This window comes from Lissotriton helveticus, chromosome 7 (genome assembly GCF_964261635.1).
Source record: "Lissotriton helveticus chromosome 7, aLisHel1.1, whole genome shotgun sequence".
Classification (NCBI taxonomy): domain Eukaryota; kingdom Metazoa; phylum Chordata; class Amphibia; order Caudata; family Salamandridae; genus Lissotriton; species Lissotriton helveticus.
Genome location: NC_136068.1, coordinates 1,078,098,911 through 1,078,120,895, shown reverse-complemented (window position 1 = coordinate 1,078,120,895; position 21,985 = coordinate 1,078,098,911). Strand labels below are relative to the sequence as shown.

Sequence of the window (21,985 nt, the reverse complement as noted above, 5' to 3'; positions counted from 1 at the left end):
CTTCTTGATGGACTGTAATGCCTCATCGACATGCGCCCCGAAAAGCGATTCGCCGTCATACGGCATATCAAGGATTTTAGCCTGTACCTACTGGCGGAAAGAGGTGGACCGTAACCAACCCTGCCTCCGCAAGACCGCTGCCCCAGCAAGCTGACGAAAGCCAGTACAAGCAATGTCAACTGCGCAGTCAATTTCCTCAGACGTTCTCTCTCCTTCCTGAAGAATTTTCAAGGCTTCCTCCTTGGAAGCGTCCGGGATGATGGCCACCAGGGCAGACCTGTCCGACCACATCTGGCGGTCGTAGCGGCCTAAAATGGCTAAAGCATTAGCCGCCCTCATCGTAGTGGAGGTCATTGTGGAAAACTTGCGTCCAATAGCGTCCAGGCGACGACCCTCCCGATCTGGAGGAGCTGTAATAGGAGAAGTCTGATTTCGTACAAGACGTTGTGCAGTCTGGGTGACCACCGAGTCAGGCTTTGGCTGTGCAACAAGGCATGCTGGAGATCCAAAGGGCGCCATATATTTTTTCTGAGGGCGAGGCAGTTGCCCCGAATTGAATTTGGAGTTTGCATTAATTTCACTCCTTCATTCCAAATGAAATCTATGATCGGTATGGTATGGACTTGCTTGAACAGTTAATTTTTAAAATCGTAGAGGAAACAGTCCTCCTCCCTCTGGACTCTGGGCAGTTGAAAGCGTTGAGCCGCTCTATCCATCAGTTGATGAAAACTTGCAATGTCCACCGGAGGAGAATCCCCTGGCGTCACCAGAGGAGGGGATGGTGTCTGAATTTGATAGTCATCCCACTCAGCCATGTGAGTGGCAGCATCATCATCGTCATTATGAACTTCTCCATTTTCACTTTCTGGAAGGATGTCATCATCGTCATCAGCGTACACCGTAGTGTGTATTTTAACTGACGTCTGAATCTGAGGAGAAGGCGTTGGTGGCTGTGGTAGTGGAACAGCAGCAGGAGCCGCAACAACCGCAGGCGCATGTGGCATAGGCAAACCCTGTTGAGAAGGCGGGAAACGCAGGTTGTAGTCCTCCAACATATGCTGGAGATTGGAGATGAGCGACAGAGGCAGTGTCGCAGTTGGAACCTGCATAGAATGTTCCTCTGCCTGAGAATATTGGTCATCATCTTCACAATAGTCCTGGCATTTGATAATTAAATCTGAAGGACTGCGTGCCACTCTGAAGGATTTTTCCACATTATTGTCAGAATCAGAGTCCTGCTCAGAACCCGTGGCAAACAAGGGCTAGAACGGCTGTGGATCACTTGGGACGGACAGCTTGTCTACTGGCCGCTTGTGACGTTGGTGCAAAGGGTTGACGGTGGAAGAGCCAGACCCGGAGGAAGAAAACGGAACCAAAGGCAAAGAAGCAAAAGAAGATGAAATTGTCGTCGACGGTGTAGAGGACGTTGATGGCCTTGGCGTAGACAGAGTCGCTGCAGAAGGATCCACCGCTGACGGGACCATCGTCGACGGTATGGCCGTCAACGAAGTCGTCGATGAAGCAGTCGTCGACGGGACAGACAACGAAGATTTCTTGAGAACTTTAGTCGACGATTTAGCTGACGACGAAATAGATTTCTTCATCGACGACGAAGCAATAGGTATCGTCGACGGAACAGTCTGAAAGCTGAGTGATTCCTTCTTCGACATGGATGACGTCGATGTTGCAGTCGTCGACGATCTGGAGGCGGATGTCGTCATCACTGTTGCCGTCGATGATCCGGAGACGGCAGACCTAGTCGTCGGGACGATCGCCGACGCTCCCGTAGAAAAGGAAACATGTTTCGGAGAAGAAACATGATGGGAAGCTGCAGGAGACGCCTGAGAGGCAGTTCTTGTGGGCGTGGACGAAGCAGTAGGTGGTGAGGACACCGCAGGAGCCACAGATAGGGAAAGTTTCTCCTTTTTCAGGAATGGAAAGGGCAAATCCTGCACACTGCTACGTTTGGAGGCTGCTTTTGAAGGTCCAGACACCAGGCTTTCTGCGTCTGAAAGTGCTGAATCCTTATCCTTAAGTCTTTGAAGCCATAGGAGGAGACAGCCTTCTCTGTCCTTAAGGGTCTTTGTAGAGAAGGTTCTGCAAAATTTGCATTTACCGACCTCATGGTCGGGATAAAGACAATAAAGGCACTTCTTATGGGGGTCCTCAGAGTAAAGACGTAGTTTCCCACAAGAAGAACAAGGTCTAAATAAAGACTGCTTACTTGAAGACATGCTGGAATTCACTAGAAAAATTGATAAGTTGAGAAAAACTGAGCAGAGCTCACGGAGACTCCCTTCACACGACGTGCGGTAGAAAATCTGAGGGATTGAGCTCTGAGAAGAAGGTTCTGGAGGGATGCTGGCGCCTGATTGGCTGCAGTTTGGACTAACATAATGACAGGAATATGTTACAAGTGTTTTCTCTCTCTGCCATGTATTCCTTTGTAGGTGTTTGGGTATTTACTACTTTTTCTAGTGTATATTTTATGTGTTATGTATTTACATACATATGTTATTAGTAGGTTATTGCTATTTTATTTACCGTGGGACTCCCACTTCGACGACGGGGAATATTCAAGCATGTGAATCTATGAAAGACACCCTAATACTGGAGAACCTCAACTACATCTTCACTGAGAACTAAGACAGAGGTTGTAATGTATGTATGTATGTATGTATGTATTTTAATGCTTATTAAGCGCAGCTGTCACCCAGCGGGTATCCTGGCGCTGAGATCAGTTCCACCATCTGGTCTACAATTTATTCTGCTCTAGGGAAGAGATAGGTTTTAAGGTCCCTTTTAAATAAAATCAAATTTTGTCTGCTCCTCAGTGTTAAAGGTAGAGTGTTCCACATTGTGGCGGCCGTCACAATCATAGCTTGAAAGTCCTCCGGGAAGGCACAGGACTGCATCGTATCTATGACAGCTCCAATGAAGGTGAGAACCCGAACGATGTTGAGGTTTATCGTTGTCTAGAGGTAGTAAACAACTGCCTGGGGTAAGCAGACTTTTCCTCAGCCAATCACTGAGTTATGAAAAAAGACTTCAACCCCAAAACTCCGAAAATGTGTTGCGACCACCCACATCACTTTTGTGAATAGCGAGGGGCACTGGTGAGACCAAAGGGGAGCACTGCAACCTGGAAAGGCTCCTGGCATGCAAACCGCAGGTAATGTCTATGGGCCTGCTGGACACTAATATGAATATGTGTGCCCTGCAGGTCCAACAGTACAATCCAGTCTCTGGAATTCAGGGTTGAAATAATCCCGAGCCAGCTTGAGCATCTTGGATTTGTCCTTCTATACGAAGGCACTGAGAGAATAGAGATCTAAAACAGTATGAAAATCTTTGGCCTTTTTGGCACAATAAAGCAGGGGGAGTAACGCCTAATTTTTACATCTGAGGCCAGGACCCTCTCAATGGCTCCTTTGGCCAAACGAGCTTGCCCTTCCTGTCACAAAAATGGACAAGTGTTCCTCTGTCAGCCTTATTGATGGGAGAGGGTAAAAACGGCGAGGTACAAAGGAATTGTAGGGTGTAGCTTACTTGAACATTTGGATGACTGATGCATCCGAAGTTATGTGCTGCCACCTTTGCAGGAAATGTCTGATCCTTCCTCCTACAGGGTGGGTGTGTGTTGAAAAGAACACATTAAAGTAAAGTGATGTTGTGGGTGCTGGAGGGGAGGTAGCTGAACTGCATATTGTCTAATGCCCTGAATGTTGTCTGGTTGCCGTGGCCTCAGCCACAAAATGGCTGGGCAGGCGGTTGTACCGGCGGTGGTATCTGGCGTTGGCAGTATTGAAAAAGCCTAATGTAGCCAAAAAGGGGTGAAACTGCTGCAGAATATGTCTCCTATGAGCCGTCATCCCCAGAGAACACGTTGAGTCACGACTCATCTTAAAGCGTTCCAGGCCCGAATATTCTTTTTCACCAAAAAAGAGCGAACCATGAAATGGTACTACATGCATCCCAGCTGCCCTGCATAGATTGGGTTAAACAAGAGCTTAGGTCCTCAAACTCCTGTCAGGTGTTGTACAACTGCTTCCCACAAAGCATGACTGTAGGGCCGAGAAGGAACCTGGGATTGAATGAGCAAGGCTGCCCTAAGAAAACATGTGCTTGCTGAAAGTTTCCATGCACTTCGGCTCACCATCAAAAGAAGTCTTGGGGTAGGCATTATGGTTGACTGCTAGTGGATGCCTGGACCACTACTATCTTAGGCGTAGGGTGTTGTTCAAGTCCAGTGCCTGTCTGTTGCAATGAGCTACCAGTCTATTAACTGTGGGCTCAGAACATGACTTTGCCCAAGTGTCTAAAGCCCAAGTTACTACTTGTGTAACGATATATCTGTAAGAGACATTAGTTAGTGATAGATTCCTTACCTTAGAATATCCCCAGGCGTCAGGCTTGATCCGGATTTTTTTTGCGTAGCACTACCCTTGCGCGTCGGTAGGCGTCGTCTGCGGCTCCGCGTCCGTCATCGGCGCCGTGATGACGTCGTCGGAGTACTTAGACGCCGCCTCCGCGTGCTGACACCAGTTCTTAGACACATCTTTTCTGCGCCAGAAGCGCTGAGCCATGTTAAAAACCAACACTGGTGCCATTGAAACTAGGGCCCTGAAAGGGGGTAAACCTAACCCTAGATATCGGTTCGCAGAACGGGGAGGATGGGTGGGTCGGTAAGGAATCCATCACTAACTAATGTCTCTTACAGATATATCGTTACACAAGTAGTAACTTGTGCATCTGAAAGAGACGTTAGTGATAGATTCCTTACCTTAGAATAGATACCCCAGCAATACCAACCCCGGTGGTGGGTCTGCGAACCAATAATCACATCAGAAAGTCCTGGAGGACGGAACGGCCAAAGAAGCCATCCCTCCAGACTTGGCTATCCAGGCAGTAGTGTCTTGCAAACGTGTGCAGCGAGGCCCACGTAGCTGCCTGACAGATGTCCTGTAAGGGCACTCCCCGGCCCAGGGCAGTTGCAGTTGCCGTGGCTCAGGTGGAATGAGCCCGCCATCCAACAGGGGGCTCCTTTTTAGCCAAGGAGTAACATGCCTGGATACACAAGATGATCCACTGAGAGATGGTCCTCTTGTGCACCGCTTTCCCCTTCTTAGCGCCCACGTAACCAACAAAGAGTTGGTCATCCACCCGGAACTGGCATGTGCGATCCAAATAGAATGAAAGCGCACGTTTTGGGTCCAGACGGAGGAGCCGCTCTTCCTCTTTAGAGGGATGGGGTGGCAGAAAGAAGGTGGGCAAGGTGATAGACTGCCCGATGTGGAAGGCCATGACAACCTTGGGCAGGAAAGGTGGCTTAGTACGCAACACAACCTTGTCCGGATGGACAGAAAGGAAAGGAGGAGTACAAGAAAGGGCCTGGAGCTCACTCACTCTCCTGGCAGAGGTGATGGCAACCAGGAAAGCAGTCTTCAAAGTGAGAATACGGAGAGGACAGTTGTGATGAGGCTCAAAGGGAGCACACATTAGAAATGTAAGAACAAGGTTCAAGTCCCACTGAGGCATCACAAACGGAACAGGAGGGAACGTGTGTGTGATGCCCTTCAGAAATTGATTTACAATAGGTGACTTGAACAAAGAAGGTTGATCAGGCAGCCTTAGAAAGGCTGAAAGGGCAGAAAGGTAGCCCTTGATAGTGCCAAGATCAGAGCCCTGCTGGGCAAGAGAAAGAAGGAAGAGAAGAACCTCAGAGAGAGGGGCAGCAAGAGAATCCACAGCCTTTGCTGTGCACCATGCCACAAATCTGTTCCACCTGCAGGCGTATACGGACTTTGTGGAGGGACGCTTGGCTGCCAGAATGACATTACAGACTTCAGGAGGCAAGTCAAATGGCCTCAACTGTCGCCGCTCAATCTCCAAGCATGGAGGTGGAGACTGGACAGGTTCGGGTGGAAGACCGTCCCCTGCTGCTGCGACAGAAGGTCCTCCCGAAGAGGCAGACGTACCGGGGGATCGACTGACATACTGAGTAGCTGTGGATACCAGTACCTTCGTGCCCAGTCCGGAGCCACAAGGATGCCTTGGGCCCGGTCGCGTTTGATCTTCTTCAGCACTCTGGGCAGAAGTGGTATAGGCGGAAAGGCGTACAACAGACCGCAACTCCACTCGCGACGAAAAGCGCCTCCGAGCGAGTGCCGACATAGGAATTCCAACGCGCAGAACAGATGACATTGCGTGTTCTCTTCGGTGGCGAATAGATCTAACCAAGGCTCTCCCCAATGCTGAAAGAGGCCTTGCGCCACGTCCGAGTTCAGACTCCATTTGTGATCCATCATGCACCGACGGCTGAGCTCGTCCGCCCTGGTGTTCAGAGAACCTGCCAGGTATTGAGCCACCAGGGTCACACCCTGGCGTTCCAGCCACTGCCAGAGGCGCAGAGCCTCCTGGCAAAGGGCCACGACCCCACCCTGCCCTGTTTGTTGCAGTACCACATGGCGGTGGTGTTGTCCGTGAACACCTGCACTACACTCCCCCGGACAGAGGGGAGGAATGCCTTCAGTGCTAGACTAATCGCCCGCAACTCCAAAAGGTTGATATGAAGCCGGGCCTCCGCCGGAGACCAGAGTCCTCTGATCTCCGCCTCTCCCATGTGGCCTCCCCAACCCTGGAGGGACGCATCCATCACAACTACGTGCTCCGGTTAGGAAAGGGAGAGGGATCTGCCGCTGACCCAATCGCGGTCCGTGAGACACCACTGCAGCTGTCTCGCAGTGCCCTCCGAGATCAGGACGTGGACGGACAGGTTGCCCTGATGCTGGGCCCACTGAAACTTCAGGTCCCACTGCAGAGCCCGCATCCGCCACCTGGTGTAATGCACCAGAAGGATGTAGGAGGCCATCAGCCCCAGAAGCCGCAGCGTCAACCTGACCGAGACCCAGGATAAAGGCTTAAAGAGTGGAATCGGAGCCTGAATATCCCGGACCCGCTGTTCGGGAGGATAAATCCGAAACTGTGCGGAGTCGAGAACCGCGCCGATGAAGAGGAGCTTCTGAGAGGGGCACAGGTGTGACTTCGGCACATTGATGGAAAACCCCAGCTGGTGCAGGAGGTCTGCCGTCATCTGGAGGTGGCTGACGACTGTCTGGGGCGAGCCCGCCTTCAACAACCCGTCGTCGAGGTAGGGGAAGACTGAAACCCCTAACCTGCGCAGATGAGCTGCGACCACCGCCATCACCTTTGTGAACACCCGTAGGGCGCTTGTAAGGCCGAAGGGGAGCACGGTAAACTGAAAGTGCTCGCGGCCAACCATGAACCGCAGGTAGCGCTGGTGGGTCGGCAGGACGGGGATGTGGAAATAAGCGTCCTGCAAGTCCAACGCTACCATCCAGTCTCCTGGGTCAAGGGCAGCTAAGACCTGAGCCAGTGTCAGCATTTTGAACTTCTTCCGGAGGAAGCCGTTGACGTTCCTTAGGTCCAAGATAGGGCGTAGGCCCCCTTTGCCCTTCTTGGGTACCAGAAAGTAGTGGGAGTAGCAACCACACCCTACTTCTGGCCCAGGAACGTGCTCGATGGCCCCCTTGGCCAAGAGGGCCGTAACTTCCTCCTGCAGAAGCCGCAAATGATCCCCCGATACGTGGTGGTTCTGAGGTGGCATGGCTGGAGGGATCGCCTCGAAGGGGAGGGAGTAGCCCCTTCGGACCTTTTGCAGCACCCACCTGTCCGATGTGACAGTGCGCCAGTGGAGGAGGTGATGGCGACCCCCTGCCCCCCACTGGCGTCACATGGGCCTGAAAGCACAGACTAGGAGGGTTTTGAGGCCGATGCTACAGGGGAAGGTGGGGACTGACCGCGCCGTTGTCCCCGACCGCCACCACGGCGGTTTCCACGGCCGCCAGCGCGTTGGGTATTAACTTGCGGAGCGTGGCTGGCAGCACGTGTGGGTACACCCCTTCCGTGGCCACGAAAGGAGTGAAAGGCAGCTGATTACTGGCGCGGGGCCGAGAGGCCCAAGGACTTGGCCGTGGCCCTGGAGTCCTTAAAGCGCTCAAGCGCATGGTCTGCCTTGTCGCCAAAAAGGCGACGGCCAACGAACGGCATGTCCATGAGTGTTTTCTGAACATCAGCCGAGAAGTTGGCGGATCTCAACCAGGCGTGGCGACGAATCGCCACCGTCGTTGCCATCGCTCTGCCCAGAGAGTCGGTGGTATCCAGTCCACACCGGATAGAATAACGTGCCGCATCTCGGCCTTCCGCAAGGGCTTGGCCGAGTTTAGCCCGTACCTCCAACGGGCATTCTGGCAGCACGTCCGTGACCGTATCCCACAGAGAGTGGGTGTAGCGGCCCAAGAGGCATGCGGTGTTGGAAGACCGCAGTCCCAGACTCAGGGAGGAGAATACCTTTTTGCCGTATTGCTCATACCTCTTGGATTCCCTGTCAGGCGGAGCCGACGGGAATGCGTTCTGGGAACTAGAGGCCTGGATCACCAGGCTCTCAGGGGTGGGGTGGGCGGACAGGAAACAAGGGTCACCTGGTATTCAGGGTTAGCAAATCATGGTCCGGTTCATGGAAAGTGAACTCTCTAAACAGCGTCGGAACCGGGTCGAGGGAGGCATCGGGGACGGCACCGCCTGAAGACAGCGCCGGGGGTGACACCTGAGGGACCGAGCCGGGGAGGTCTTTAAGTCCACCGGCGACGACCCGGATCCGGAACCGGATCAAGTGGGGGCTTGCGGCGCCGGGCCCGAAAAATCCGACGGCGTCGGGGCCAAAGCCCCCGACCCGCTAGGACCCCCAAACGGGTCCGCTGGGCCCAAAGGCGCCGCGGGGCCCGAAGGCGCCGCGGAGCCCGTCGGAGGAGTGAGGGACCTCATGGCCATGAGGGACCTCATGGCCATGAGGGACCTCATGGCCATGAGGAACCGCTCGATCTCCGGCATCGCGCGCGGCCCAGGGACCTGAGGGTATGGGGCCGGACGCGACGCCTGTGACTTCGACGGAGCCGCGTGGGCGGTGCCACCTGAACCCCCCCCGGGCCGCGTCGGGGGGAGTCGGAAGAGCGACGGAGCCGCGTGGGCGGCGGTGCCACCTGAACCCCCCCGGGCCGCGTCGGGGGGAGTCGGAAGAGCGATGACGTCTCTTCGACTTCTTGTGCTTACATGACGACTTCGACCCTGAGGAGTGATGTCGACTCCTGGAGCTCCGATGGCTCCTCTCCCGCGACCGGTCCCTCGACCTCCCTTCGGACCGGGACCGTTCTCGGCGCGGGGCCGACTCCGGAGTTCGAGCCGCTTGCGGGACCGCTCCCGCCTAGCCTTCGAAGTCAGGGCCCGGCAGTCGGAACAGGCCTTGTCGTCGTGGTCGACGCCGAGACACGGTCGGTGACCGACATCACCCGGTCGCAATCCTCACAGGGCTTAAAACCTGGCATCCCTACCGGCACCGTTCGGAGTCGAAGACTTCGAAAAAGAATGATCAAAAGAGATCAAAAAGTTCAGTCAAAAGAGACTGAGGTACCACTTTTTCCGGATCTGCGCTGCTGGCGCGGAAAAAACAAGAACTGACTTCAGCACGCGGAGGCAGCGTCTAAGTACTCCAACGACGTCATCACGGCGCCCACGACAGACGCGGAGCTGCAGACGACACCTACCGACGCGCAAGGGTACTGCTACGCAAAAAAATTCCGGATCCAGTCTGACGCCTGGGGATATTCTATGGTAAGGAATCTATCACTAACGTGTCTCTTTCAGATACAGTATCCCTCATGGCCTCATTGAATGAGAATAAAGGCTCAGCTGGTGCCTGTCCACACTGAAGAATCTTTGTTATGACATTTTGCTTTTACCTTCATGGGGGGTAGCTGCAGGTCAAGGTCCCCAGTAGCCCACACAATAACCATCATAACGAAGGCACTCTCCTCAGTGGAAGGACCATGTGGAGATACAAGCTCAGTGTCTGGGGTAGTGCCCAGATCACTGGCATCCTGTAGTTCAGAGTATTAATTGGCCTCCTAATATTATAGGGTGATTTTGTCTCCTTTATCAAAGTCATTATTAACAGAATTTAACCCAAAGAGCTGGTGTAGCGTATGAGCTTTACTGTGTGGTAATGACAAGCTATCCGAGTCAGAGGGATTGATTATCGGTTGGGCCCCCAAAGGATCAGGACACGACCTCAATCGAAGTCGGCGCGGAGTCGGAAACTATTATGAGTTTTGGCTCCTCTCCCGGCGCTGGTAGCTTCTTCACCAGCATCAATGAGAAAAGAACCAGAGCACAGAGTGGCTCCAGAACTGAAGTTGGCACTGAAGCTGGTGTGGAACCGGATGCATATTCAAGATACATAGAAGCCCCAAAAGCAATCCCGATGGAGGGATCCTGACTGAAGGACTCTGCAGATCCTTGAGCCCAAATGAAACATGTAAAATATTTGCAGCATGTCCTCTCTATTTGCTGCAAAATCGCAGACGGATCCAAAAACTAGGGTTACATCAGAATCAAACTCTGATTTGTCGCGTCAGGAATTTGGGAAAGAAAAAAGGGAGTAAAGTTGATGTTCTCATGTCCCTTGTGATTTTGAGTGTGGCAGGAAAGGACCAATTCCTGCTTCGATTTCTCATGCTTTCTAGATTTACCCCAAATGCTTGGACTGTTAGGAGTGTGTGCTATGGGAATGACTAACAAGTTACTTACCTTCGGTAACAATATATCTGTAAGAAAAATAGGTTAGTTATAGATTCCTTACCTTAGAATTTTCTCCAAGCGTCAGACTGGATCCGGAAAGATTTTTATCAGCAGTAACCCTGCGTGTCGGTAGGTGGCGTTGGGGGAAACCCGCATCAGTCGGCTGTGTCGTGGTCGCCGGGATGACGTCGCAAAAGTTACTCAGACGCCGCCCGTGCGCACTTACGTCAGTTCTGTACACAGCTTTCCGCGCCAGGAAAGCAGAGCCATGCAAGACACTGACCACTGGTGCACAAAACTAGGGCCCTGAACACTGGTGCATAAAAACCTAGGGCCCTGAAAAGATGTCCTTAACGCTAGGAATCAGTTTGCAGCACAGTGAGGATGGGTGGGGCGGTAGGGAATCTATTACTAACCTATGTTTCTTACAGATATATCGTTACCAAAGGTAAGTAACTTGTTCATCTGAAAGAAACAGTTAGTGATAGATTCCTTACCTTAGAATAGATACCCCAGCAATTCCAACCCCGTAGGTGGGTCTGTGAACCAAAATCACACCAGAAATTCCTGGAGAACAGAACAGCCGAAGAAGCCATCTCTCCGGACTTGGCTGTCCAGGCAGTAGTGTCTCGTAAACCTGTGCAGTGATGCCCACGTAGCTGCCTGACAGATTTCATTTAGGGGGACTCCCCAAACCCCCGTAGTAGTAGCTGCTGTCGCCCTTATAGAATGGGCACGCAGCCCCACTGGGGGCTCCTTCTTAGCCAAAGATTTAACAGGCTTTGATACACAGAATGACCCATCTGGATATGGTCCGTTTGGGCACGGCCCAACCTTTCTTAGCGCCCACGTAACCAACAAAGAGCTGGTCGTCTTCCCGGAGTTGCTTGGTGTGATCCAAATAGAAGGAGAGGGCACGTTTTGGATCAAGACCGTGGAACCTCTCTTCCTCTTTTGAAGGATGTAGAGGGGGAAAGAAGGTGGGCAAAGTGATGGTTTGACCAATATGAAGAGAAGTGACCACCTTTGGAAGAAAGGAATGTCAAGTTCTGAGGATGACCTTGTCCGGATGAATAGCAAGAAAGGGAGGCTTGGAAGACAGAGCTTGCAGCTCACTCACCATGCGCGCAGAGGTGATGGCCACCAGAAAAGCAGTTTTGAGAGTTAAGAGTCTGAGAGGACAGTTATGCAGCAGCTCAAAGGTACCGCACATAAGATAGCTTAGCACGAAATTCATGTCACACTGAGGCATCACGAAAGGAACAGCAGGAAACAGATGAGTAATGCCTTTAAGAAATCTATTTACAACAGGGGACTTGAAAAGAGAAGGCTGATCAGGAAGCCTGAGAAAGGCTGAAATGGTCGAGAGGTAGCCCTTAAAAGTGCCCAGAGCAGAGCCCTGATGGGCCAAAGAAAGGAGGAACAAGAAAACCTCAGAAAGAGGGGCAGAAAGGGGATACACAGCCTTTGCTGTGCACCATGCCATAAACTTATTCCATCTGCAGGCGTATACCGTCTTAGTGGAGGGACGCCTGGCTGCCAAGATTACATAACAAATTTCGGGAGGCAAGTCAAATGACGTCAACTACCGCCGCTCAATCTCCACACAAGGAGGTGGAGGCTGGACAGGTTCGGGTGGAAGACCGTGTCCTGCTGCTGCGACAGAAGATCCTCCCGAAGAGGCAGTCGGATCGGGGGAATCGATGGCCATGTTGAGCAGCTCGGGATACCAGACTCTTTGTGCACAATCCGGAGCCACAAGAACTAGTTTGGCCCGGTTGCGCTTGATCTTCTTCAGCACTCTGGGTAGTAGTGGTATAGGCAGAAAGGCGTATAGAAAACTGCAGCTCCACTCGCGCCGAAAAGCGTCGCCTAGCAAGTGCCGCCTTGGAAATTCCAACGCGCAGAATTGCAGACATTGCGCATTCTATTGAGTGGCGAATAGATCTAACCAAGGCACTCCACGCTGTTGAGAGACCTTGCACCACCTCCAAGTGAAGACACCATTTGTGATCCATCATGCATCTGCGGCTGAGTTCGTCCGCCCTGGCGTTCAGTGAACCGGTCAGGTGTTGAACCACCATGGAAATTCCCTGATGTTCCAGCCATATCCAGAGACGGAGGGCCTCTTGACATAGGGTCCACAACCCCACCCGACTTGTTTTTTGCAGTACCACATGGCGGTAGTGTTGTTTGAGAAATACCTGCACTACTCTTCCCCGGACAGAGGGAAGGAATGCCTTTAGAGCAAGACGGATCGCCTGGAGCTCCATAAGGTTGATGTAAAGCCCAGACTCCGCCAGAGACCAGAGGCCTCTCATCTCCGCCTTTCCCATGTGGCCGCCCCATCCCAGAAGGCAATGCGTCTGTCACCACTGTGTGTTCTGGTTGGGGAAGGGAGAGGGATCTGCCATTGACCCAATCCTGGTTCGTGAGGGACCACTTCAATTGCTGTGCAGTGCCCTCTGAGATCTGGAAGCAATAGGACAGATTCCCCTGATGCTGCGTCCACTGGAACTTCCGGTCCCACTGCAGAGCCTGCATATGCCACCTGGCATGATGGACCAGCAGGATGCAGGAGGCCATGAGACTCAGAAGCCTCGGAGTCATCTTGACCGAAACCCGGGAGAGGGGCTGAAAGATCGGAATCATAGCCCGAATGTCCCAGACTCGCTGTTTGGGAGGATAAACCTGAACTGTGTTGCGTCCAGAACCACTCCGATGAAGAGGAGATTCTGAGAGGGGGTCAGGTGCGACTTCGGCACGTTGATGGAGAACCCCAGCGAATGCAGGAGGTAGGCCGTAGTCTGGAGGTGGGAGACGACGGCCTGGGGTGAGCTCGCCTTCAAAAACCAGTTGTCTAGATTGGGGAAAGACTGGAACCCCTGATTTGCACAGATGAGCTGCGACCACCGCCATCACTTTCGTGAACACCCGATGGGCGCTGGTAAGGCCAAAGGGGAGCACGGTAAACTGAAAATGCTCGTGGCCTGGCCGGCAGATCAGGGATATGAAAATAAACATCCTGCAGGTCTAACGCTACCATCTAGTCTCCAGGGTCGAGGACAGACAAGACCTGAGCCAGGGTCAACATTTTGAACTTCTCTTTCCGGAGGAAGTGGTTGACGTCCCAGAGATCCAAGGTAGGACGCAGGCTTTTGTCCTTCTTGGCACCAGAAAGTAGTGGGAATAGCAATCACAACCTACTTCAGGGGCAGGAAGGTGCTCGATGGCTAACATGGCCAAGAGAGCCTCAACTTCCTGTTGGAGAAGGACCAGATGATCCCCCAACATACGATGGTACTGGAGTGGCATGGCTGGAGGGACAGTTTCGAAGGGGAGGGAGTAGCCATTTCGGATTATCTGCAAAACCTACCTATCCAACGTGATGGTGCGCCAGTGGGGAAGGGGATGGCGAATCCTGCTGCCCACCGGTGTTTGATGGGCCTGAAAGGTCGGACTAGGAGGGTTTGTAGGCTTCTGCAGGGACTGTTGGTGGCATGGCCAACCCGCTGGCCCCCAAAATCACTTCAGTGGTTCCCACGTCCTCAGCCGCACTGAGGTTGAACAGCTTGCGCTGGCCAGTGGCTCTGTGAAGAATGTGTTGGGGCACCTCTTCCATGGCCACGAAAGGGGGGGAAAGCAGACCGTGCAGGAAAAGTAATGGAGAGGCCCAAGGACTTGGTCGTAGTCGGAGAGTCCTTGAAGTGCTTTAGCGCATTGTCTGCTTTATCGCCGAACAGGCGGCGGCGATCAAACGGCAAGTCCATCAAGGTGTTCTGGACATCCCCGAAAAAGCCATTCGTTCTCAACCAGGCGTGATGGCGACGCGTCACTGACGTTGAAATGGTTACCCAGTGCGCAGGCGGTGTCCAGTCCACAATGGATGGGAAACTTTGCTGCGTCTCCCCCCTCTGCAACAGCACGGGAGAGCATGGCCCGGTCCTCCTCCAGACACTGAGACAGCACTTGCGCCACCGTATCCCACACGGAGTGGGAATAACCGCCTAAGAGGCATGCGGTGTTCACCGACTGCAGCCCTAAGCTGAAGGAAGAAAATAACTTCTTCCCAAACTGATCCAGCTTCTTGGATTCTCGGTCCGAATGGTTCAGTAGGGAATAAGCTCTTGAACCCGGAGGATTGGACTACCAAGCTTTCGGGGGAGGGGTGTTGGGAGAGAAAAGTGGGATCGTCCGCAGAAGCACCTCTGTCAGGAGGTTAGTCCTGCCTGCTACAGTCGGTAGCTCAAGGTTTAGGGCCTCGGCTGCCCTACGCAAAACTACTGCGTAAGACGCTCCCTCCTCCGTAGCCACAGTCCGTCGACGCCGGTCCAGCTCCATATCCACATCAGGATGGAAGCCAGGGTCGACGCTGGCTGGAGGTCCAGCCGGCGCCAGTTGCTGACATGGTGCTGGTGGAATCGGCGCCGGTGGAGGTGTTACGAGGTTGACCGGTGCCGATCTGGATCCAGGCCTGGATCCAAGGGGGCCCTAGGGAGCAGAGACCGGAGCAGGTGACGTCGAAGGCCTAGGGCCCTCAGCCGAGTCCGCTTGGCCCGATGGTGCACCAGCGGAGTCGGGCTGCCCAAAGATGGCATGCATCGCTTCTTAAAATTGACAAAGCTGGGCAGGGGTTGGTCCCGGGAAGGGAGGGAAGGCCGAAGTCAACCCAGAAGGCTCCGCATGAGGAGCCGCAAGAGTGGCCCCACCTGTAGGAAGGTGGATATCCGACCATGGTTACCCCCAACTTTTTGCCTAGTGTTTGGCTGGTTTTTGACTTAGTTGGCCTGGGATCCTGCTATTCAGGACCCCAGGCTTCCTGCACCCTCTGTTAAAATGGACTCCATGAACCTTAGGTGCATTTACCAATTGGTACTGGGCCACCTTATCAGTCCCTGTACAATGTACTATAGGTACCCAGGGCATAGGTGTACCCAGGGCCTACCAGGGGTTGAAGCATGTATTATGCCACCCCTGGCTGGCCATCCAAAACTGACACAACTGGCTGCAAGACAGCTGGGGCAAGGTGGTGTAATCACCCTTTGCTGTAGATATAGTATACCTATATCTAAACCTAAAATGGACACATATATTCCTATCAGTCACTCCTATGGCAGGCCTTATCAATCCTGAAGGCAGAGTGCTTGGAATTATGTGAGATGGTGCTCTGGCATGAGCTGAGCCCGTTTGCAGCTTGCGGAACCAAGTCCTAATAGCTGTTCCATGATAACGCTATACCATTTACTCTTAAGTACATTATAATCCTCGCGGTTAAATGCTAACTTTGGTATAGCATTATCAAAACATGTCGAGTAAGGTGTCATACGAATTGGAATACTACCCCCTCGCCAATTCTGGCGACGGGGGTAGCATTCCACCCTTCTAGAGGGACACGACATGTATGTAACTGTGAACCCCGTTTAAAGTTAACTCGAGCCTTGGCATCACAAAATGGATGCCACCACCACAGACACAAGACTGACCTCCTGCGGCTGGGAGTCCTTCCAGCGAGGGAGGCTTGGACAAAGGGTTTCCTGCCTTGGGAGGTGCTAGCACCACCACAGACAGGATTTTGTGTATTGGGTAGGACAGGCCTGAAAGGAGTGAGGCATGCCCGAGGCACGCAAGGTGTCCTGTGCATACACCGGTTCAAACCAGTTGCTGGGGCATCCCTGCCCCAGCTCTGGCGCGAAACCGGATAAAGGATAGGGGGTGTAGCCACCCCCCTTCCTGGTCCCACCCAGGGGAGGGACCTAGTCAGTAGTGCAGCCCCCTTTAGGAGAATAAAGGTAGGAGCAGGTCCCATTCCAAATTAGATTATCCTGAACAACTTTACAAGAAGAAACTCTGGACTTCGACTTTCTACACAGAAGACTGAAGAAATCTCCCTTGTGGGCAAGGAATGTCCACCCTGCACAAGCAGGCACCATCAAGCGTCCAGCGGCTTCACTTTGTCGTCTTCCCTCGAGGATCCAGACTTCAGAGCCCGACGAGACCCAGATTCCCAGACCTCTCCGACCTCTACCTACATCTGCAGCACAGCTGAGATCCGTGGGTGCGACGAGACACGTGGGACCGGCCATCTTGAAAGAACCTGCACTTCGCTTTCAGCACGACTCCCGAGGTAAACTCGACCAAGTGCTTTGGGGACTGAGAAGCCCCAACCCAGAGCAGCTCCGGCACCGAAGACCAGCCCTCCAGCATCCACGAGATCTGCGTGGGGCCCTTCTGCTTGTTTGCTGCTTGACGCGTTGTCTGGTAACTAGCCGGCTGGCTAGTGGCCTCCTAGACGACGAACTTTGAAATCTTCACTGCTGGTCTGGTTGCTCCAGACTGGCCCCTGCTCCCTTCCAAAAGAGGAGCACCCTGGACCCTCCTGGTCCACTCCAGACGCCGTTTCCACTCACCACGTGGGTTGCCTTTGCCAAGGCCTGTTGACGCCGATTCGGAATCCAACACCGCCGACAGCGAGAGCCTGCGTGGGACAGATCGTGCCTCCATCCTGGTCGTCGAAGACACCTCCTGGTCCACGTGGCTGCAGAGACAAGCGTCCACTCTTCACCTGATCGCGACGACGACATCTGGTTCCTTCCTGGTTCCACTCCAGTCACTGGCTAGTGACTTTGAACATTGTCCGCTCTGCTTTCAGGTCCTCTTCTTCACCGATCCACCCTTGGATCGCACCGGACATCTTCCTCCTGGTCGCCTGCAGCATCTTTTCTTACAGGCTCCATAGGCTTCAACGCGAGAACCCGACACACTTTGACACCTATGCACCCGCAGCCCGTGAGTGAGATAACGAGAGCATTTCGGTGCTCAAGGGTAGTGTAACTGTCCTAGTGTCCAGTTCCACAGTCGTTTCAGTCCTAACTAGTCAGGATTGTCCGTACTCACCTTTAACTTGAACTGTACTGTCCATAGACGTTGTTACGCATCTCGCGTGTGAGTTCACACTCTGCACACGCGTCACGTGGGCCTCCTATTACTTACCTAAGGTGAAGATAGTGTAGTCCTAGCGAACCTCCAGCCTCTGGACAGCTCCATTCTTTTGATCGACTTTCACATTCCACTTACTTAGTATATGGTTTGTCGTGCCCCTAGGGCACCATTGTAATTTTGTGCAACTTATCGTATTTTTCCTAAGAGATTGTCATGTGCTTAGCCCTCTGACCTCATAAAGAGTTCAGAGGTGTTTGTTATTAATAAATATATTGTTTATTTTCATAACAACCTGTGTGGTGTTCTTTCATCTGGTATTCAAGGGGTTATATTGTGGTAAAACAGCTGGCTTCACCTGCCAAAAGAGTTTAGCCTAGGACTGCTTTGTCCATGCTACCATTAGGATAGTTGGTCTATAAGTTTGACTTACAACCAATCACCATAAGGGTTGTTTGGACTGATACAAGGTGATCACTAGAACTAGTGAGCATCATATATCAGGCCAACTTCTCACACCACCCACACCCTTCGTCGCGTTGCCCGACGGATGAGGGGAAGTCGAAGAGTGACGATGCTTCTTCGACTTCTTCTTGTGCTTCGACTTACCTGACCCAGAGTGCGAAGACTTCGACGAAGAGTGATGATGGCTCCCCGATCAGTCCCTCAACCTCCCAAGCGACTGGGACCTCGAACGACGCGGAGCTGACTGTCGGGCCCCGAGGAGCTTTCGGGATCGCTCCCGCAAATACTTCGGGCCATGGTCCGGCAATCGGAGCATAACTTGGGGTCGTGGTTGCGCTCCAGGCAGTAAAGGCACACGCGGTGCGGATTTATCACCAACATCAGTCAAGAACAGGAACTGCAGGCCTTGAAACCGGGCATCCCTCGTGCAGCAGGAGGCGATGTAAGACTTGAAAAGAAGTCGACAGTCGCAAAAAGTCAGTCAAAAATTGACTGGGGTTAGCGCTCTCTCCGGATCTGCGCTTATTGGTGCAGAAAAAGAAAGAACTGACGTCAGCGTGCAAGGGCACTACGTCATCCTGACCACCACAACGCTGATGATGGACGCAGAGTCGACCGACGCCACCTACCAACGCGCTGGGGTACTGCTGTCGAAAAACTTTCCGGATCCAGTCTGATACCTGGGGAATATTCTAAGGTAAGGAATCTGCAACTAACTGTTTCTTTCAGATTTCAGGAACAGGAACCTCCATTTGATTTAGACTGGTCAGGGGGAAGAGTATTCGGATGTTTGACAACTTAAGAGTTATACTTCGCAGTCCCATATGGTCTTCAGGTTCATCTGGGCACAGCTGTCAAGGACATTGGAGTCATTCTCTGACACCAGGCTTCACAGACATACCACGTGGGGATCTGTCACAGACATCTGTTTGTGAAACTCCCTACAGCGTTCAAATCCTTTCATTTTTAGAGGTTACATATTGTCCCTTGCACGCCAGAAAAGAAAACTTGGAGACAAAATACTTGTCTAAGAGGAGTAAGAAAGGAACTGATGTCAGAGTGTCTGGGTGGTGCTTATATGCAGCCCTGCTGGTCAGTGGAGTGGTTTAATGGTGAGTCACACAACACCACCTACTGGCACACAGGAGTACTGCTATTAAGTTTCCTGATCCATGCCGACACCTGGGTGAATATTCATATTGTGAGATATCGGGGTTAGAAGTGCCCATCACAAGGACTTGTCTGCTCCTCTGATTATGTGATTTTCAATGTTTAACAAGGGCTCATTCACCATTCATCCTTCACTCATTTTGTAATCAATGATGGTATAGTGAACTTACAAATTGTAATAAGGTCCTCAGTGTTCTGAAATCACCAGACAGCTTCAGCTCTTTCTTGACCTTTGCGATTACCCTGGCAGAGTCTATGGCCAGATGGAGCTGGTGGTACTGCTCAATCTGCTGCACGCGGAAATCTATCCAGTCTCCTTTGTCTTCCAAGTCAAGATGATGCATAATCTGGAGCTCCTCCTTCAGCTCTTTGTAACTGTCTTTGAAGCCTCTGAAAATGTCATCCACCACTCTGAATGAGAGCTTCCCCGATTGCAGGTTTTGATATATATCTTTGTACTGTTCAAAGCATGAATCAAACAGTTCATATTTTAACTCTTGCAATGTCAGTTCTTGGTCCTGATCCTCTTCGTCCTCACCCCCAATCGCCTTGGCTTCTCTTTCCCAGCAAAGACAGAAGATATGGCTGTCTTTAAATTCACATAACTGCTTAGCCATTTCCATGACTTCGTCACTCAGGTTGTAATAGGTCACCATAAACACCTCTGACTCAGACATTGAGTCCAGCAGCTTCACGTTCACCATGTCATCGAGTTGTTTATTGCCGACATCAGCTAAATGGAGTTGAGTAACTTCACCAGTGTCCACTGAAAAAGAAAGAACAACCATTAAACAGGTAGGCATAAAGCAATGGCTTAGATGCAAATTTTAACACTATTCATTTGTTCAGTTTTTGATAATGTTTGAGTTACTGACTGTAGTCACTCTAGCACAGGTACTCCTCATTTGACGTTACTCCAGACATTTGAGACACCAGTAAGTAGGTGACAACGTAGAGACATTTCTCAGTACAAACAATACAGAAGGAATATGCTACTTACCAGTATACATCTGTTCTTGGCATGTAGGGCTGCTGACATTCATATCTGTGCATAGATCACCGCCTAGTGTTGGGTCCGGATGATTGCACCTTGTTGTCCTGGAAGAGTCTTCAAAGTATCACGAGATAGGTGACTCCTTCCCTGGACTATAGTGCGCATGGGCATCTTCTCCATCTTCAGATTGTTTTTCGCCATTGTGGCAGTGATGGAGATAGTAAAGTAAGAGATGGCCATGCAAAAGATAATGCTGCAGCTGCAACAGGCACCGGGGAGGAGGGTGGGCGATATGAATGTCAGCAGCCCTACATGCTAAGAACAGATGCATACTGGTAAGTAGCATATTCCGTTCGAGGCATGTGGGCTGCTGAATTCATATCTGTGCATAGACTGTATAGCAGTATCTCCTCTAGCAGTGGTTACCTGTGCCAGCTGCAGCAGTTTGAAAGAGAGTTTTGAGGACAGCCTGGCCTACAGCAGCTTGCTGCTTTGCTTGCACGTCTACACAGTAGTGTTTTATGAAAGTGTGTATGGTAGTCCATGTGGCTGCTCTACATATGTCTTCAAGAGGAATATTTCCTACGAAAGCCATGGATGCCCCAATTTTTCGCGTAGAGTGTGCTCTTGGGGGTACAGTTAAAGTGCATTTAGCCTTTTGATAACATATTTGAATGCATTTAACTATCCATCTGGCTATTCCTGACTTTGATATCGGATTCCCTTTATGTTGTGGTGAAAAAGCAACAAATAATTGCTTTGTTTTTCTAAATGATTTCGTTCTGTCCACATAATAAAGCAGAGCTCTCTTTACATCCAGTGTGTGTAGGGCTCTTTCCGCTACTGACTGTGGATTTTGGAAGAACATTGGCATTTCTATTGATTGATTAATATGGAAAGTGGATACGACCTTTGGCATAAACTTCGAGTTTGTTCTAAGAACTACCCTGTTAGCATGTATTTGCATGAAGGGTTCTTGAATTGTAAGTGCTTGTAGCTCGCTAACTCGCCTGAGTGAGGTAATGGCAATCAAGAATGCCACCTTCCATGTTAGAAATTGCAGTTCGCATGAGTGTAGAGGTTCGAAAGGAGATCCCATAAGTCTGGTAAGTACTATATTTAGGTTCCAGACTGGGGAAGGTGGGTGCCTTGGAGGAATCACCCTTTTAAGACCCTCCATAAAAGCCTTGATTGCTGGTACTCTAAACAGTGAAAGGTGTTGCCTGTTTTGAAGGTATGCTGCTATAGCAGCAAGGTGTAGTCTTATTGAAGAGTATGCTAGGTTGCATCTTTGAAGATGCAGTAGGTAACATAAAATGTTCTGAATGGAAGCATCTAATGGGTTGATTTGGTTATTGTTGCAGTAAATAACAAATCATTTCCATTTAGCTGCATAGCATGCTCTAGTAGTTGGTTGTCTTGCCTCCTTAATGAAGTTCATGCAGTCTGGAGGCAAGTTAAGGTATCCAAATTCTAAGATTGGGTGTCTGATTTCTCCATGGTTCTGAGTTAGAAGATGGGGTGCGAGGCGCAGACTTTGATGAGGAACTACTGAAAGCTCCAGGAATGTTGTGTACCATGGCTGTCTCACCCATGTGGGAGCAACTAGGATCAGTGTGACTGTTGCCGCAGTTTGCGTGCCACCAGCGGAATCAGTGCTGCTGGGGGAAAAGCGTACGCAAATCTGCCTGACCAGTTCATCCATATCGCATTGCCCTGTGACAACGGATGTGGGAACCTGGTGGCAAAGTACCGACATTTTGAGTT

The 21,985-nt window shown here is 51.6% G+C and overlaps 1 protein-coding gene across 2 annotated transcripts in view; it reads right to left on the bottom strand.

Annotated features, from left to right (window-relative positions):
• Positions 1–21,985, bottom strand: part of RNF213 (ring finger protein 213) — a 2,973,532-nt gene that overhangs the window by 1,555,919 nt on the left and 1,395,628 nt on the right. For both annotated transcript variants that reach the window (XM_078654076.1, XM_078654077.1), the window contains exon 19: positions 19,395–19,990. In XM_078654076.1, coding sequence (XP_078510202.1) covers positions 19,395–19,990 — 596 coding nt within the window. The remainder of the gene's footprint in view (positions 1–19,394; positions 19,991–21,985) is intronic.